Source organism: Alligator sinensis, unplaced genomic scaffold (assembly GCF_000455745.1).
Source record: "Alligator sinensis unplaced genomic scaffold, ASM45574v1 scaffold1213_1, whole genome shotgun sequence".
In the NCBI taxonomy this organism is placed as follows: domain Eukaryota; kingdom Metazoa; phylum Chordata; order Crocodylia; family Alligatoridae; genus Alligator; species Alligator sinensis.
This window is the reverse complement of record NW_005842401.1, coordinates 823,150-843,533: the sequence shown is the minus strand read 5'-3', so window position 1 is coordinate 843,533 and position 20,384 is coordinate 823,150. Positions and strand designations below refer to the sequence as shown.

At 40.3% G+C, this 20,384-nt stretch overlaps 1 protein-coding gene across 4 annotated transcripts in view; it reads left to right on the top strand.

Annotated features, from left to right (window-relative positions):
* DOK6 (docking protein 6) overlaps positions 1-18,171 on the top strand; it is a 484,934-nt gene extending 466,763 nt beyond the window's left edge. For 3 of the 4 annotated variants that reach the window (XM_014522834.2, XM_006029876.2, XM_025211348.1), the window contains one exon: positions 16,905-18,171. In XM_014522834.2, coding sequence (XP_014378320.1) covers positions 16,905-17,044 — 140 coding nt within the window. In that variant the 3' untranslated portion in view covers positions 17,045-18,171. The remainder of the gene's footprint in view (positions 1-16,904) is intronic. The other variant, XR_003095549.1, reaches the window with a different exon arrangement.
* Positions 18,172-20,384: the final 2,213 nt, after the last annotated feature.

Genomic DNA, 20,384 nt, shown 5'->3' with positions numbered 1-20,384 from the left:
TGATATTTCATCTCCTTTACAGGGAGAACAGATGACAGTGTCATAAACTTGTCTTATGAACAGTAAAGGTCCAATCCTGCAAGGTACTACATGGATTGCAAGCTCATTGAAATAGACAGATAGTAATGGTAGTTAATAATGGAGCTCAGAAAAAAAGAATAGTCCACTCATTGGCAACTTCAAAATTAAGAAAAAAAAAAAGGTTTCCAAGAACGAAACATTTCCATCTAAATGTCTAAAGAAACATTTTCATTTAGCATCAATTAAAATGTTTTGCTCAGATCTGAAAATATTAGAGCATTTTTTTAATTAAACATGGTTCCAAACTGAGGGGGGAGGGAGGGAATCAAAATACTTCATATACAAATGTCAAAATTAGTGTTTGAAATATTGGGCAATTTTTCTTTTTCCCCCAAATGAAAGCAATCAGTAAAATGTACACATAAGCATTTTCTTCAGACTGGCTAAAGAAAAAAAACCGTGTAGAACTTGGCTAGGTTATCATCAAAGAGGACTCATTGTAATTCAGTGAACTCAAAGGGGCACTCAGATTTCCTTTGGAGTTTGAACGGTATCGCTATTAGGCTTTCAGTGAGGACGTAAAATTAAAATACATCTTAGTGTAGTTCCTGCTGCTGTTCTTTTTTCAGCTACCCTGTTCCATTGCATCTTTGTATGACTGACAATATTATATTTGCAGTACCAATTAATGCCTTTGCACTCCATTGCAAAATAAATAATTTGCTTTGTTGATGTTTACCTTAATATGATTTTTTTCTTTAGTTTCTCTAGTCGACCATCAACAGAATAGAAAAAGCTTGGTAAGAAATACTGAGTTGTCTGTAGAATTTTAATCAGTATCACATTATAAGAAGTGATATAAGTTCAACTCTTTATTTTATTTTTGTTACTGAAATGAGAGTATCTTGTTTCAGTAAAATAAAAACCATTTAAGATGATTTGGGTTTTCTGCAGTTTTGTTTGAGAACCATTTTCTGTATCTAGAATAAAAAGATTTTGTATTTCTTTTCAACAAAATCTCTTAAAGGCTAAAAGCTGCTCTTTGAAATCAACAGTAATAATAATTTATTTTCTTGAAATAAGTGTTTTATTTTTCCCAGTGGAAATTAAGTGCATGGCTACACTGCCTTTCCTATTTCATCATATTTCTTCACAATGATGCTGCCAGAAATACAGAGCTTGAAGCACTTTTGAGACATATTCCCTATCAAAACAACATCATTGCTACAATCTATGGGCTTTATCTGAAATAAATAGGAGCTTTCATTGATGATGGGAATATATTTAGAGAATATAAATTTAAATTAAAAGTTGTTACTAGTTTGGTGAACTTTCCTGGCTAAAGGACCACTTTTACCACCCAGTGAGTGCACACCTTACTCTATAAGCATTTGTTAAGTAATTATTTTTCAGCTTTCCGGCAAAACCCCGTATACCAGGCGAGTAGCATAGAGCCAGATCCAGCCCATGGACTCCATCCTCTTCCCCCTTCCTCTTCCCCAATGTACCTGATCCGGCGGCTGCTCCAGCCAGTCTGGGACTCACGTTGCATGCAACACAGATCCAGGAACAGCCACAATGGGTGCTGCATGTGGCACAATGTGATCAGAGCAGGAGCCACACTGAGCTTGGTGGCCACTAGACCCGTGTGAAGTGAACAGCATTTGATTCAGATTTGGCCGATTCGGAGGAACAGTGATTCAATTAAGTGATTTGAATCACTGTCCCAATTCGACTTGGCCTATTCGAATCCAAAGATTCAGCGCCGATTCAGAGATTCGGCCATAGACTAAACAGGCAGCAGTTATAACCACACTGGACACAGCTGCCTCCAGCAGGTAAGTCTGTTGTGGTGGGTGGAGGGAAGGGGCGTGGGGGATGAGGGGGCACATCAACACTCCCACAGCAAGGGAGGGATTAGGGCTGGGGCTGGGACAAGCTGCCAGCCAGGGTGGGGGGTCGCGGGACTCAGGGAGGGGGGCTTCCTCCACTGCGTGCCACCGTGTGCCACTGGTCTGGGAGGGCATGGAAATGGGCATGTACCCCCAGATCTGCGCAGGGCAGGCTGGGCTAGGCTGTGCTCTGGATGGGTGGTGGAAGGCCCTGGCCTCAATGTGGGGATGTTGATCTGCGCCCCCACCCCACACACACACACACCACTTCCCTATCCCGTCCACCCACCACAACAGACTTTCCAGCTGGAGGCAGTTGCGTTCAGCGCAGTGAGGACTGCTTCCTGTTTAGTCTATGGCTGAATCTCTGAATCAGCACCAAAGCTTTTCTGGATCAATTTGGAGGCTTCCAATTCAATCTGGACCTTTTAATTGGTCTCCCAATTCGATTTGGATTTGGAGATTCGGTCACTGAATCGGGCTGAATCTCCTCTGAATCGAATCGGCTACTGAAGCTTTATAGTGGCCACCCCATCCAGCCTGTGCTGCATATGGAGCCCATCCCAGAAGTCCCGGGGCTACACTGCATGCAGTGCTTGATCTAGCCAGTGTGAGACCTAGTCTGCATGCAGTGCCTGTGAGTGCAGGATCCCTGGACTTGCTGCAGTGGGCACCATGTACAGCGTGCATCCCAGAGGTGTCATATGTAGCACAGTCTGGCCAGGGCAGCACCATGTGCATCACAGCTTCCACTCCGGCCAGACTGCACTGCACATGACATCCATTCTGGTCAGTCTGAGGCCTGTGCTACATTCATCACAGGTCCCAGACCAGCTGGAGCAACTGCCAGATCAGGTATGCTGGGGGAAAGAGAGAGGGTCTGTGGGCCTGATCTGACCCACAGACTGGCCCCATGGTAGGGGCACACACCATGCTTCATGTGGGTCAGATCAGACCCAGGGAAAGCACAAAGACCCAGATGGCAGTGTCCCACAAGCCAAATGCAGGCCATGGACCATATGTTTGACACCCCTACTATATACATATATTTCTTGTTGCCTGTCACAGGGCCATTACTTTCTAATGGCTCAACTTATTCTGCAACAAAACTTTATAATATATTTCCTTAAAAAAATAGAATTTCTTTTTCTGTATTATACTTGATCCACATTTCTAAGTCTTACTATGTATGAGATGGTGCATAGAATGTACTTGTCTGTGCATACTTACCATACTTCTCTATAGCATTTACAGGCAAGAAGCTTTCAGAAATGTCTACATCACCTCTATCCCAGGGTCATTGCCAAGAAACATGCCACTCATACTCATTGATTGTGTGCCAAATTCTGGAAATGAACCTGGGTAGGTGGCAGGAAATGTGTCTGAAATAGCCTACGTGTAGCAATAGAGGATACATTTGAGGACTCTGTAACCTGACTATATTTCCTCACTTCCAGGATTTGGTAGATGCCAAGTAGGAGCAAGTGTTTTTTGGCAGTAGTCCCAGGTGTAGTGTAGTTGTGACCTTATCCCTAGAGGTGCCTTTGAGGATTACTATATACAAACAATAAGTACAAGGAATTAAAATATGTAATTAGCTTTAACTTAATGCTTGTAATTTTGTGCTTTTAATTACTTGTGTATGCAGATGTCATGATTTTCCTGATGCTAAGGCTAGTTATTATTATCCACAAGAAGTACATTAAAAGAATATTGTTAATTTTGCCAAGTCAAGCATTGTGATTTTAAGGATGCCAAAATTCAGGTTGCCTGGGCAACTTTTATGCACTATGTGCATTTTCTCCAGTGACTGTATTATGTAGTAGTCCTCTGAGCAGAAAGAGGAATGTAGGAGTTCCTTCTCCTAGAGCAGAAAGGCATACTCTCTTTGGCCCAATGAAGCTTTACTTTTTTTTTTTACAGAAAGTGGAATAGACAGAAAATAAGACCTTAAAACTGGCCACGTCCCAGAATACCATGGTTGTTAAAGCACTCTTTTGGGAGATGTTGGTTTGAATCCCTTAAGGGACCGAAAGGAACTGAACATAGGTCTTATGCATCCTGAGTGAGTGTATGCTCTAAGCACAGAGGTATTATATAAAGTGGTCCCAAAAGCAAACAGTGACCCTTTCCCCTTTTCTTGAAGGAAAGCACTTAGACATTTACTTCCAGGAGAAGTTTCCAGGCTGTCGATCAAAAGGGGAGAGAGGTGTCTCAGCGGCTGTGTCTACATGAGACACTGACTGTGCAGTTGTTACTGTGCATTTAGTACTTGCATACCCAGGTACTAAATGGCTGCACAGTAACTGGTATTACTTCACCGTAGCATCTCCACACAACTTTTGTGGTGATGCTGATTGCACAGTAGCTCATTACTACTGCGCAGTAGCATCACATCACAGTTCATACCCTGCAATCCTACTAGTAGTAATGAAATACAGCACAGTAGCATCTCATGTAGACATGGCCATTAACACTAAGATGCCATAGCTCCAAAAGTGGGGGGAGTTAAGGCACGCTTCTGGATCTCTTGCATTCTTTCTTCACATTTAAACTCAATGTATACCTCAACTCACCTTGCAGAAGTTGTGATCTATCTATTTATCCATCTAGCCATCATCCCTGTTAGTAAGAAACAGTTATGTTTTTCTCTATCTGTATATTATAAATAGGCACTTTGCCATGAAGCATGATACTTAGGTAAACTCTTTCTGCTTCCTCCATAATTAAAATTAGAAATCTCATGTTGGCCTCCTTTGCCAGCTTACATCTTTATGAATCATGTATATGTAATTGGTTTGGACTAAAGCTTCATTGCATTCTGTGATAGGAAGAGAAATTCAAAATATATGTGACGTGAGTAATACAATTTCAACTCAGGCTGTGTCCTCAAGTAGAAATAAAATATATTTCTGATGTGCTGTCACAGAAAAGGAAAGTGTGCCTGTCTTGAGTACTTTGCTAAATGTACATGAAAAGAATTATGATACCAGAAAACTACTGAAACCCACAAGCAAAATTTGTCTTCTGCTACTGTCTAATGTGTGAAAGCGTAAATGTGACACACTAAAATACTATTCATGCAAGAATCTTATAACACAGAAGACTACATTTCTAATGAGAGATTTTGTTCCTGTGTCTTCAGTTTCAACGTTGCTTACTTCAAAAAGCAACCATAACCGTGGAGCCTCCATAATGGTAAGGTGGTATCCAGTTGTTCAGCTAAAGCAGCAAACCTGGAACTGAAGCTATCAGGACACTCCAGGGCTTTTTCTCTCTGTCACTCTAGAGACCCTGAGAAAGGTGACAGAGATGAGGTTTGCCTCATTAGCATATTTCCAGGCTTGAGTCCTGCAGGAATGGGTAGGTGGGACTTATTTTTCAGTGCTAGTCTTGAGAGCAGTTTGCAGTCAGTGCAGAAGTACCCATAAAGGCCTTTCTGTATTTTTAGACTGAGTTTATGGGTTTTTGTTTGTTTGTTTGAATTAAGCACTGGCATTATCATTGTAGTGATTGGTTTGGTGGTCTTCTCACACCCAGCTAAGCCACTGTTTTATCCAAGTGTTTACATTAGTGACTAATCTCAGAATACCTGGCTGCCAATTGGCTATGACTCATAGCTTGCTCACTTCTTCAGCAAGCATCAATTAAATCAATTTTCTCTACTCTCCCTATTACTCTGCAAAAGTACATCTAGGAGTCTGTTACTTTGTGAAAACAGCTACTGAGTCCCTCATACTATCTCTTGGATCCTTTGACATGGGTCTCCTAGTGTCATTTCAAAATGTAACAGAGGCAGAAGAAGAGGCCTGTTTTGCAAAATCATCCTCCTTGTGTCATATAAGTAGCTTTTCATTAGGTCAGATGTCTGCAGGGAGAAGGTTATGAAGATGCATGCACTGTGTATATTGTTCTCCACTATTAATTCACCATACCCACCTCACTGTACCTTCATATGGAATTAATGAAAAAGTTAAAGTAGCTACAAGCTATATTCGTGTTTCAGCCCTGTCTTCTGGGTCCTTTGCTCCTATGAGTGGCCCTAAAAATGGTTAATGGAATGGCCTCTGGTAACAGGGTCCTAATGGAACGTAAAGACAAGGTTTCCTTAAAGATGGAGATCTACAGTGTGAAGTCTCATGAGGGTAGACCTACACATTCACATTAGGGTTGAACTACATGGGAGAACTCTTGTAGAGTTTTCCTACTTAGCTTGCTCCTGTGGCTTCTCCCATGGGAACTAAATGGTCAAATGTGGCTATGAGAAAGATTATTTACAGATCATTTTCATGTACAGCTACAGTGCCCAAGTGGTAGGGCCGAGCATAAGGACATTCCATTTGCAGCAGACATGATAGGAATCTTTCCTCAAAGTCTATCCAATAGGACAAAAGCAACTCCACAGGCATCATTGTAATTTAGAGCTTGGGATAGACCTCATTTAGACTTTATGTCATTTTGTGTAGGTATGCAGTATTTCTCACTTAATCCATTATTAAGAAATTTTCAAATGGCCATTAAATATAGTTTGAGAGAGTACTTCAACTTTAAAATTAATTACCACATGTAAACCAGTCCCTATGTAAATTCACTCCATCATTATCATGTTCAGATTGAATTTGCCTTAGAAAAACCTTCATTATATGGGGTACTAATAAATCTAATGACTACCACGAGCTGTTTGTTAATCCTTCTAAAGTAAATTAACTCTTGTTTAGAATTAAGCTCACCTATTCATATAATACCAATCAGGTAAGAGGGAATTAAATTTGTAAGGGAACCTATCAATGGATTTAGACTCTCCATATGTATCAAATAGAGTGAGCAGGTGGGATCTGTGAGATGTGAAAAAAGGAAGGCCAGTTGGTGCCAATTCCCAGTGAGCAGCCAGACTCGTAGTCTTTTTCTTTTGCAGCGTTTATACAAAAGAAAGTCAAAGGCCACAGCACATGTGAACTAAAATACATAATACAAGTTTCAACAAGGGAAGTTTAGGTTAGATACTAGGAAGAATTTTCTCACTAAGAAGGTAGTAAAACACTGGAGCAGGTTACCCAGAGAGATGGTAGAAGCTCCATCCTTGTAGGTTTTCAAAACCTGACTAGACAAGGCTTTGGCTGGGATGATCTAGTTGGGGATGGTCCTGCTTTGAGCAGGGGATTGGACTAGATGACCTCCTGAGGTCCCTTCCAACTCAAATTTTCTATAATTCTAAATAATCATTTCTTGGCACATAAAGAACCAAAATGGGAACTGTCTGCTTTTGGGACATACCGCTGCTCATTGGGTGCATCTGCATGAGACACTAACAGTGCAGTAGCCTAATAATACTGTGCACTAGCCCATCACAGCACAAACAGTGCTAATACACTACTGCACAGTATTATTAAGCTACTACACAGTAGCATCACTTGAAAAGCATTCACAGCCACTACTGTGTAGTTGCTCTGGTTACTGCACATTTATTTAGCACTTGATTATGCAAGTACTAAATTAAATGCGCAGTAATAACTTCACATTAATGAACATGTAGCTGTGCCCACAGTTATTCAGTCATACATACATACATACATACACACACACACACACACACATTTGTGTGTGTATGTATATACGTGTGTGTGTGTGTGTATACATACATACACATATACATATGTGCCTCTATATAGGTATATCTATATCTATGTATGTATCAATGTGGAAAATGGTGTATACTCTCTCTCTCTCTCTCTCTCTCTCTATATATATATATATATATACATACACACACATATATATACATGCACACACACACCTACATCTATATATTCATATATACACACACTAGCCAATTGCCCGTCAAGAATGACCGGGGGGGGAGGGGCAGAGGGGGCTGAGATGGAGTGCCACCACCTAATGCCCCATGCTGCCACTGTTCTGCCTCTTGCAGGGAGCGGGTCTGGTTCTCAACGCAGCTTTGGAATCATGGCAGCGCTTCTCCATGTATGGAGCACTCTGTCTGTTTCCATCAGCCAATCAGAGTGCAATTAAAATATTATGGACAGACAGACAGACTTAAGCTTTTATAATATTAGAATATATGTATATCATTAAGGGAACACAGTGGCAAAGCAGTTAAAGTATCTTGCTATGGCTGCTCTGGACTCATGCTAAAGATTGCCCTAGCTCTAGATGACCAAGCTGTAAATGGATTCCTGTTCATTTAGGATGCAGAGTCAAAGGACGTACTACCAACTAAAGAAAGTGGTGTATCTTAACCACACTAACTCAATGAGCTATTAAGCTCAGGATGACCTTTAATTTGACTTAACTTTGAGAAAAATGTTATTACAGTAATCATTTTTAGATTCATTTTCCTTGGGTACCATCCACATGAAGAGAGGAACAGATCCAATAAAGGAGTTGGGGGTCAAAAAGTGGAAACCAAATCATGGTGTTAGACACGAAGGCTCCATATACACTGCATGGGAAGAACAGAATTAGAAATATGCTTAGCAGGAAGCTCTTGTGGAGCTAGCTAATTAAAGCCAGTGGTATGTCCAAAATTCCTGATGTTTTAGGAGCCCCATCCTGACCACAGTCTAAATTATTTCCTAAGCATAGACACCAACAGCCATTTTTTTTCAAAGAACAGCAGCTTGGTAGGTCAACACCAGCCATCACAAATAACTTTTTTTATATAATACCCTAGTGATTAGAGAATTCATCCAGGAAATAAACTACTTGGGTTCAACCCCTGCCTCAGCTTCAAATCTTCTACCATCCATCAATTTTCAGACGAGTCTGTGGCCAATCTCCGTGTGCTGAAACTGTGTCACTGTACAGAAAAGAATGCAATACTTATTGTACTATAGACAGAGTATAATAGGGAAGACAACTCTTATAAGTTAAGGCATTCGCCCAGGAGAGGGGAGTCCTGGGTTATGATCCCTAATTCAAGGCCTGTTTCCAGATTTTTACATTAAATAGTCATTGGATAAAATTCATAAAGGGAATGGCACAGACTACTGATATCTTAAATATATATATTATACATATAATATATAATGTATATGTATATAGATGTATATGAATAATATATCATAAACTATAGTTTCTATATAAATATATATACATATACATATATTTATATGCATTATGTATAGATATGCAAGATATCAGTGGTCTGTGCCATTCTCTTTATGCATGTGTTTGTGTGCGCGCGCACGCGCGCATGTGTATACACACACACACCCTTGGGAAAACCTCGTTAATTTAAAGTCACCAAAAATTGTAATTTCGAAAGAAACAGATTTGAAATGAGAGCGCCCATACTAATTTGCATATATGCAAATTAGTATGGTAGGCACAGGCTTAGTTGTGCAGGAGGCCGTGCAGCTGTTAAATAGAATGTTAACAGAAAAACCTGGCTGTATAAGCACTGTTTCAGTTTTATCTTTTTGTAAACTGCTCAAAGTTTTAGCATAATTATTTGATAAACACACTCTTGAAATATATTTCTATGCATGTTTATGCATAGCTCAAGCTATACAAGATAGTAGTTCAAAGCCAAAAGGCTTGTGACTTACAGTATGATTCATGGGGTTGGGTTCCAGCAGAGTCAATAGTGTTTAAAGCCACAGTGACCTCCACAGCCCAGCACTCAGTATATGTGTTTGTACTCCAGATATCCATCACAAAGGATCCATGTGCTTGTCCCCTACTCATTATTGGAACCAGGCATTCTTGTCACAAGTCCTGGAATGTTCCAAACATTTATATGCAGACGAGGCATGGTGCCACCTGGTCCAGCTCCACCCCATTATGTGTGGGGCCATACTGGTCACGTGATGGGCCAAAGGAAGGGTCGACAGAGCCTCTCATGTGCATAGACATTTGGTGATGTTTGCTGGACATATAAGGCTGGTAAAAAAATAGAAATAATTGGAAATGAGAAAAATAGGCACTGCTTAGTTGTGAGTGTGAAGAGGAAGTTGAAGTCAATGTAGTAGTTCACTATGACTTGAAAAAGAGTTGGCACTGAGGGGGACAGAGCATGATGTTTTATTCAGATGGGCTGCACTAATCTAACTTTATGGTAGGTTCCCACTGGCATATTTAATAAACATGGATCCTGGCCTTGGGCTAGGTGCTCTATGGGCATGCTTAATGTGGGCTGCATTCAACCAACTTTGTAGTTGGCTCCCATGACTGAGCATGTGCTGCCTCTGGCAACAGTTTAGTGATAGACAAAATATTTAATGGTCCAAGAAACCAGAAAAGGACTTCAAATTTCAAAGTACCCATATTTTGAATTATCCATATCCTAAAGCATACAGAAACCTATCCTTTCAGCTGGGGAATGAAAATAGGTTCAAAGTATTCCATCCTTTGAACTATTCAGTATCAAACTAACAAGGTTTTACTCTGTGTGTGTGTGTGTGTGTGTGTGTGTGTGTGTGTGTGTATACACCCCCATATATGTACATATGTATGAATTACCTTTGTGAGCAAAAGATGCAGAAGAATAAGGCTAACACTTTGCACATGACCTTTTGTAGCACCAGTAAAACATTTGCATTTAACAATCCACTAGGTTCACTTCATAACCTGGTTATTTTAGTTTTTGGGACATAAAGGACAAGGCAACATATTTTTTTAAAAGAAAAAATAGTAGCTTTGGAATAACAAGCCAAACGCTTACGATCATAAGCCTGCTTTATAGATAGCTTTGTGCTAAGGCAAAGAAACAACAGGTCATTATGATGCAAATCCCAGAAAAATAAAAAATGTATAGACATCCAGTTGACTCTCCTGTGCATGTGAAATTCACTCACGAGTAAAGCTTTCCAGACTGGCTCTTTATTCTCAGACAACATAATATGCCAGTCTGCTTTTCTTCAACAGTTTTACTTTGCAGTTCAGCCCTCATTGTCAGTTTACATTGTAATGCAGTTTAATGCAAAAGCTTCTTGAAGCAGAAAACATTTAGACCTGGCATCTCAGTCAGGGTTTTGGAAGCTAATGTTAATTTAATCCAGTGAATAAGTAGTATAGCTACACGTACAGAATGCATTCTGCTTGTGCATGCTATAAAAGGGATTTTGTGATTGTTAAATTGCCACTGGGAATGCAGCTTGTGTTTTTATTATCTTTACTGTTACTTTGTCAGGTTTTGGGGTTGGCCTTTTTTTGCTTTATTTTGCTTTGTTTTTCCTGTCTCTTGATATTACTACTCATTTCCTTACCTTTTGACGGCTTGTAATTTTTTGTGAAGCAATAAACTAATTGCACTGCTAATAGACATGTCCAAGGGCAGCCGTTATGTCAAGGGTTTGCCAAAGCTGATTAGCTACATCCTTGCTGTCCCTGAAATGCTAACAATTTTGGTCAATCTTGAAAAATAATATTCTTCAGTGTGAGGCCATTAGACCTGTAGAGTCATTCAAAGTCAATATAAATGTTTGTGTTTGTTTTGTTTTAAACAAGAGGAGGAGTTTTTGGTCAATCTTGAAAAATAATATTCTTCAGTGTGAGGCCATTAGACCTGTAGAGTCATTCAAAGTCAATATAAATGTTTGTGTTTGTTTTGTTTTAAACAAGAGGGGGGGTTTCTATTTATATATATATATATATATATATATATATTAGTAATGTCACTGTCTCTTTCTCTCTCTCTCTCTCTCTATATATATATATATAGAGAGAGAGAGAGAGAGAAAGAGACAGTGACATTACTAATATATATATATATATATATATATATATATATATATATAAAATTTAACTCTTGTAAGATTTACTTTACAACTTTTTGAATGGTATGTATCGAATTATTCCTGTGGAAGATTTAATATTTTTTTCTGCTTTTCAGTACTCTGGATTACTTACAAAAACTGATAAGATGTGAAACAGTGGTTTTGTTCCCTTGTATGATTTCTAAAAAATAAATTTCAATTGAAGCCTACAGGCTGAAGCACATACTATATTTTCATTGAATATACAAGTTGTTGGACCCAGTCCACTGTAATATAACTTCTCCCTTTGTGACGCATATAATTAGAAATGAACATTTATTTACTGAAAGACATATTGCAAGAAATCAAAATAAAATTGAATTTAGCAAATGTCTTTATATAACATTATTATTTTAATGCTTTTCCCTGCAATGGATATCAATTGAAATGGGTCAAAGTCTTTTGTTATTTTTAACCTCCTCTAGTTTTACTGGGGCCCTTAGATAATCTTTGATCTTAAAATGGATCAAACATTTATTTGATGACTATTGTAGTTGTTATATGTTCTGATTGTACTCCCTTAACATATTTTGCTGTTCATCATATTGTTGCCCTAAAGGGGCCACTGTTTTTGTCTATTCTTAGTTCAGCTTCTTTATTTTTGTTTAATTACTTCTTTTGATATTCTGTGTTGTAAATCAATCTTCTTTCAGGTAGTGATTAAGAACAGTGATTCAAACTAGTCCAGAAACCTCCAGAATTCCTTTTCCTGGTGCACCTTGTTGTCTATTTAGAAGAGTGTTTTTTGTTTTGGTTTTTTTTCCGTATTTTTAGTTACTTACTAGGCCTGTGCAAAGTTGCAAGTATTTACTTTGGATTTGGCCAATTCAGAGGACAGTGTCTCAGTTCAGAGATTTGAATCACTGTCCTGATTCAATTCAGCTGAATCAGATCCAAAAGATTTGGCACCACTTTGGAGATTTGGCCATAGGAAGCTGACACACCTGCTGGTAAATCTGTTGGGGTTGGGGTAAGGAGGATGAAAGGGGCACAGGGGAAGAAGGCATTGGAGCTTGGATAAGCTGCACAGCTGGGGCAAGGGGGAGTGCATTACACTGGGGAGAGGGGTGCGGGATGTGGATGCAGTAGCACTCAGAGAGGGGGCTCTATCCTGCTGCCATTTGCCCAGCTGGGGGGGGGGGGGGGGGGGGGGGCGGGCGGGGGGGGGGGGGGGGGGGGGGGGGGGGGACAGTCATTGCGGGCTGCAGCAACTGGTGGGGGATGAGGCAAGGTGGGGCAGCAATAGGGGAGCTGGTGTGGAGCATGTGGGCCTTGCAGGGGGGGTGGCCACCGCTGGGGGGTCTGAACCCCTTGAGTCAGGGCTGAATGCCTTGTTGGGGGGTGAAACCCCTTGTGTTGGGGCTGAATCCCCTGTTGGGGGGGTGAACCCCTTGTGTGGGGGCTGAACCCCTATTAGGGGGCCAATCCCCCTGTTGGGGGGCCGAACCCCTTGTTTCAGGGCTGAACTCCCTGTTGGGGGGACAAACCCCTTCTGTGGGAGCTGAAACCCTTGTGTGGAGGCCAAAGCCCTTGTGTGGGGGCTGAAATCCCTGTTGGGGGGACAAATCCCCTGTTGGGGGGCTGAACCCCTTGTGTCAGGCTGAACCTCCTGTTGGGTAACCAAACCCCTGCTGTGGGGGCTGAACCCCTTGTGTCAGTGCTGAGCCCCCTGTTGGGGGCCTGAAGCCCTTGTGTAAGGGCTGAACCCCCTGCTGGTTTTTTTTTTTATAAAAGAGAGGGGGGGTTTTTATATATATATATATATATATATATATTAGTAATGTCACTGTCTCTTTCTCTCTCTCTCTCTCTCTATATATATATATATAGAGAGAGAGAGAGAGAGAGTGGCATTACTAAATATATTTTAACAAAATTTTTCCAACCCCATTTCAATACCAGTTCTGAATTGTGATTTCTGAAGATGAAACAAATATTTAAGGTGCTCAAAGAATTTTACTAATCTTAATTAACTAAGGTAGGTAATCAGCAGGATAGCTATAGGGAGTCAGATAAGCTGGCTCTTTTTCCTAGGTTTATCATCAACTTTCTGACGTCTCTATGACTCTGAAGATGCACCTTACCTGACACAATGCAATGTCATGCAGAGATATCCAAGTTAATGTGCTTACAGACACTGTGGGGATCAGAAGAAATATAGTCATGTTACTGGAAGCAAATTCATCTGCTGAGAAGCAAAGTGTATTAGCCCAGGTGGATTGCCACACTAACATATCTATACAAATACCAGTAATCAAACTAGCATATACAGCTTGCTCAGTTCTCTCTCCACAGGGCTGATTAAGCCAAGGTCACACTTAAATTAATTAGCACTGCTTCCAGCAGATCTGATTCTGATTCCTAATCCAGTGTTCTATTATGTAGACTATGATCCATCTTTCATTAATGCTGAAGTATAAATACACAATACTAATTATGATGCTGGTCTTTGACTAAGCATAAGACTTTAGCTTATCCAGCCATCCACCATAATGACAATTTGTAAACATTAGGCTTTCTATGAGTTTTTCCCTTTGAAACCAATATCATTATTATTCAAATGAATAAGAATGGCTTTTATTCCTTAGTTATCAATTTGATTATTACATTTGATTATTGAATTACCATAAATGTGCATGATGTTCTACAAAGTAGAGAAAAAAATGTCTGTCCTGCCTGAGCACTTTACAATTGAATGGCAAAAAGTCACAACACCATCTAAGCTACATAAAGTATGGTTCCATTAAACAAGGGGCTCTAAGAATCCATAGGGAATAAGAATTTATGGAAGAGGGGGCACATCTATATGAGATGTTTACTGTGGAGTTACCTAATTGGCTCCACAGTAAACATCTTGGCATCTACTTTTTTACTCCACAGCAGCTGGCGTGACTGGCTGGGACACAAGGGTGCTTCGGTGTAGGGGCTGCATTCTTTCATGCCCCAGTCAGACTTTCCGCAGCACGTTGAGCTGGGCAGGAGCAGCCCTGGGCTCGCAGGCTAACTCCCAGGGCCCCCCACCAGCTGGGACTGCTCCAACCCAGCTCAATGTGCTGCGGTCGCAGGCACGTATTTCAAATGGCATACGTGGAAGTAATAAACTCCAGTGCGATAAGTGCCATGTTTGTTGCTGCGCTCTAATTGCACATGTAGATGTGCCCAGGAAGACTTAAAAAAATTAAAATGTTAGAAAAAGAAGTGGGAGACTATTCCAAATATAAATGACAGCACAAAAGAAGAGCAATTTGGCATGTCTGGAATCTACTGAAAATGGACATTTGACGGTTTAAGGCTTAACTGATTATGTTCTGTTGTGGAGAATGTTCTTCATGGCTCCCAGATAACTTAGTGAGTCTTATGAATCCCTTTTTACTTGAATAGTAATTAGGAATCTGATGGTGCTAACTATTTGTGTGACAAAAGACATCTATTTTAGGTTATTGAATAATGCAATGTTATTTCACTACTGAAAACCAAGGAGACCTCCTTTTTCTCCCAGATTAGTAACACAACCCCTACTCCTGAAAACAGGGGTGTAGGTTGTAGCCATGGTGGTCTAAAGACATAGGCAGATGAGGTTCTTTGGGTGAATCTGATATCTTTTATTAGACCAACTTAAATAGATGGAAAAAATATTTCTTAGCAAGCTTTCAGGTTTAAAACCCTTTCAACATGCTGAGGAAGCCTCTGCAGTCGGTGTGTGCTCTTCCTGGATGGAATAAATAGTAAAGGCTTCTTTACGATTAATTCCATCCAGGAAGAGCACACACCGACTGCAGAGGCTTCCTCAGCATGTTGAAAGGGTTTTAAACCTGAAAGCTTGCTAAGAAATATTTTTTCCATCTATTTAAGTTGGTCTAATAAAAGATATTAGATTCACCCAAAGAACCTTGTCTGCCTGCTCCTGAATAACCCATACTTATGCAAACACTGAAGACAGTACAGGATCAAATCATATATAGAAGGAAACTTCAAGCATCTGGCCCAGACTGTTAAACATATGAAGTGCTGCAACACCCCAGGTATAGGTGGCCTTCTGTCTAGTGGAATTGTTAGCCTCAAATTTGGTGCCAAGTTTTCCTAAAAGAAGCCCACTAGGCACTGAAGGAGATGCCTAGGCACGAGTGAAACACACAGAGAAAGGGCAGGGCTTTGGCATCTAATCTAGTGTGTCTGGTAAGTACCTACTTCTTGTCAGGCAGGCACCTCTCTCTCCTAGGGCTTCTCCCATGAACCCAATCCTGGAGTTAGACATCTAAGCAAAGTCAGTTGCTTAGGTATCTATGCCTGGTTTCCTGTCCATGAAAACCAAAGGGAGAAGGCACCTCAAAATAGTGAATGGTCTAGTGGGTAGGGTACTAAGGTGAGGTATGGACCTGGAGACCTTTGTTCAATATCCTGGGTCTGCCTGATTACAACAGGGATTAGAACCCACATGTCCCACATCCTGTGCTGGTGCCCTGATCACCAATGTGGAGTGAGACACGCATGATCCTTCTGTTATGTACCTCCCCCCCACCTATCAGTGACCAGCACCTGGCCCTTTTGCTACTGGGTCTGACAGGTATTGGCCATGCCTACAGGACTGTGTCCTGCAAATGAAGCTTTTTTCCTACCTGTAGGCATTTCTTACCAACTCATTGGTTGTGAGACTGCACCAATGCTGAGATGGCTTTGTTTATAGTAATTGGCAGAAAATTAGGTGTCCACATGATTTAGATGGCAGGTAAACAGGGCTTGAACATATAAGAGGTGCCTAAATGTTGAATGTAGGTGTGTAAGTGGCCTTGAAGAACTGGACCTCTCCACACTAACCAGGGAGTGAAACAATGAATCTGTAAAAGAAAAGGAACTGTAATCATAGTGAAAATATGAATTTGTTCTTTTTCTTCTTTGTTTGAAAAAGAATGTTCCTCGGTTAGTGGGGCACAACTATAGATAGGTAAAGAGCATGGACAACATGCTCTTTACCTATCTATACAACATACTAACACTCTTGTGTTAGTCAAGACATATGCCAGTTCACAGGTATGGAGAGTACCTCAAAAGTGTTTGGAGGATATGAATCAAAGCGTTACATTAGAGAGAAAAGGGAGATTGGAGAGCCTACATCCTAACTAATTCGGAGACAACCTTTCTCTCAGTTGTTTTTGAACCTTAGTAAATTGATTTATGGCAAACCTTTATAATACACTGTTCTCTGCTTTCCATCCAGGTCACAGTCTCGGTTCAACAAAGGTGTCTCGTGCACAGACGTTTCCCAGCTACACCTCAGAGCAGAGCGAGGAGCACCAGCAGTCCCTGTCGCTGTCTAGCAGCTATGGATTCAGCTACAGCTCAGGCCTCATGCAGTGACATACAGAGAGCAGCTGATCAGAGAGACAGTCTAGCCTGGAACCTGCCAGTAGGGTCAGGAAGTCACTTGCGTCCTCCGCAAAAGACAAAATGTATTGAAAACTGAGGCATATCAGCTCCGCTTGGGTTACAATGAAGATTAAAAGCTGGAGTACAGCTTCCCGGAAGGAGAGGCTAAGTCTTTTATTTATTTTCTTCTATTTTCTTTCGTCCACATATAAAAAGAAATAGAACTCCAGTTGTAAGAAAGTAATTGAAACAAATAAAATCCTGTTGGTGCGAAGGTTTCTGCATGACAGGACATGCCCATCCTGGGGTTGGAACATGATGACACAATATGAGGTTCTTGCCGTCCATCTCCATTGTCAAGTTTGCCTATCTCCACACTTGATGACAGTATCCACTTTTATACCCTGGTGGCCACTTACTGATTCCAGTCGGTACTGTAGACGTGTTACCAATTAAACAGCATATAGATACTGCATATGTTATCCTTAGAAATAAGCAAAGTTGTAATTCTAAAAAGGAATGAACACCTTTTTAATCAGGCTCCCATAGCTACCATGGCTAGACAGATATATATTGCGGGATGGTAGGTTAACATTTCCTAATACATTGAAAAATAGAATTTGTTGCATTAAAAGTAAGATCATTACCTAGTGCATATCTAACCCTAAGTTTCTAGGGGCAAATTGTGACCCCACTTGTGTGCACACAACTACCATGAATACCACTGAAATCTGTGCACACATAATTAAAGAGAAGGATCTGGCCCTGCAGAGTCACCTCTTCTGAAAAAATATTTAAATAGCAAAGTCTGCTGTTTGACAAATTGAAAAGAGGAGACGCTGTTCTTCAAATCTGGGCCGAGTTCTTCAGTGTCAATCTTACATTCCTCATTACAGACCAGGATTCTCAATTGTGCTATAGCTGAGTTCCATCCCTGTCCTTCTGGTTAGAGTTACTTTGGTTTTCTCAATTTATTTCCCAGAGAGGTTTGAGATGCAAACTGCATTGTGTATGTGGTCATGGATCAATTATCCATTTCACTTGAAAAGACTTGGAGTAATTCTAAATTAGAACTTTTTTTCTTTGAGGTGCATTTAACAAAAAACAAACACACCCCCCCCCCCAAAAAAAAAAAAAAAACAACCCGAAACAATAAACCATGCAAATTGGAATTTGGAGTTTGGGATTAGTAAGGGAGAACATTGAAAGCACCCCCTTAGGTGAGAGGAATGAGTTTTAGCTGTTCTGAAGAGTTCAATGTTCATAACGGTTATCAATTATTTATGTACAGTATGTGATGCTTTGAAATTTTTAAAACTGGAGAGGGAAAGATCTGCTCACTGTATTTTGTGTGAGGAGACCTTTTGCTCCATTCCTGGTGTAGAACGGATTGCCATGATTACCGAAGGAATTTCCATCATTATTTGTTTGTTAGGATTGGTAGAGGACGTGTAACAAGGAGAACCATAGACTTTTCCAAGTACACAGTTTTCTCTCTTGTAATTTAACTTGAAAAGGGCCATTTTTTATAAAAAGGTACAAAAGAAATGTCTGCTTTTGGTTAAACCCTTATTGATATGGTATGTTCAGCTTCTGTCCAAGCACTTTACAGGCTAACAGATTGTAGTCTTACACACCTCAGTGAACAGCTGCTGAATGAAAAAGGTTTGTGGTCTGTTTGAATGAATCAGTGGCAGCCTGCAACAATCGAGTTTATTTTTCTCTTTCTTTTCCTTTCTTTTGCTCTGTCTCCACCACTACCACCACATTTACAAATAGAACAGCTCCATCTATATAACATTTGGATGGGCTAACACCACAGTGAAAAATCACCACCCCACAGTCAACAAACTGCACCCATAGTGCACTCTGAGATGTGCCCATCAATACAAATTCATCTGCACTTCCCTTTTTGAAAAGGCAATCATGTTGACATTTTGTTTCTGGGAGAATGTTTGCATTTGCAAAGAATACATGTAAAATTCAGCACAAAGGGTTGGATTTCCAGCATGCCAAATTTGTATCATTTGAGGTTCTGGCTCAATATTTTTACTTCTAAAACTGCAAATGCTGCAACTTTCTCACAAAATATGTATATTACGCACTTTTTTCCTCTAAGTGTCTTGGTGTGATTTTTGTTTTACATTTTGTCACCTCAAATATCATATTCATATGGTTTGCTTAGTGATGCAAAAACTTCTCAATATTTATGGTCCAAAGTATAAGAATATGGCAAGATAAAAAACAAATACAGGGACATTGGAAGTTCTTTCTGGCCACATGTCTATATAATCCCACGTCCTGTCTCTGGTGGTGGCCATTGCTTGTACTTAAGACGAGAAGATAAAACTCTACAATGCACTCTATTGCAGGGAGGTAGGATATCTGCTTTCTAACCCAGTTGGTGGCCACCTCTTCTAGTAATGCATGAGAAATGCCTGTGTAGTTTTAGCCTACACATCTGCATCATTCTGGGCTTGTAAATACCCAGATGTTATTCATAATAAAAGGATTAGCCACCTACAGTAATTTCATTAATTTGCCTTCAGAATAGTATACAGCAATAATTTTCAAACAAAGCATATATAAGTACTTGTAGCAATTTTTTGCAGCCACAGGTATGCAATTAATTCCATGATAAAGGATGGGAACTAGATTCCAAAATCTATTGAGAATCTGTTTTGACAAAAACAAATATGTAAAGAAGTTAGAGACAGAAGCAGAGGCACTTACAGTACCCTCATTAGTTGGAAATTGGACCCCTGAGAACCAGAGGCAGGTGAGTAAATGAAGTGAGTTCATTATTTGTGCCACTTCAGAACAACAGATGATAACCACTTTCAAGGGCTTTATATGATATCCTCAGAAATGATCCTCAAAAAATGTACTTCCTAGGAGAACTGGAACTGGCAGGTAATACTTGAGGGTCTTACCAGAAATATTGTCTCAATGGAATTGCTTTAACATATACCTGTTCTATAAGTTGAGTGAATTCCCACTGAGACACCTTTTGACAGCTCCTAGTGGTTTTGCCAGAAGGAAGACACCCTTTTGGCTCACTTACATGGTTGAGCTGCTGCCTAGAGACTACAAGGCTCCGTAAGGGACCTGGGGATCACAACGATCCCTGTTCAAGTCTCGGCTTTGTTCATGTGCAAGATGCACAGACAGCAAGTCCCCTCCTAAACCAAGAGAAAAAGCACTCTAATTTCAGCTATATGGCTGTAGAGAGCAGGAGGGCAACATGTATTCAGTGGTACCCAGATACAACCAAGAAATGTAAAAGGTTACCAGTTTTAAAGCTGTTGTTTTTATCACGTTCTGGTGACAT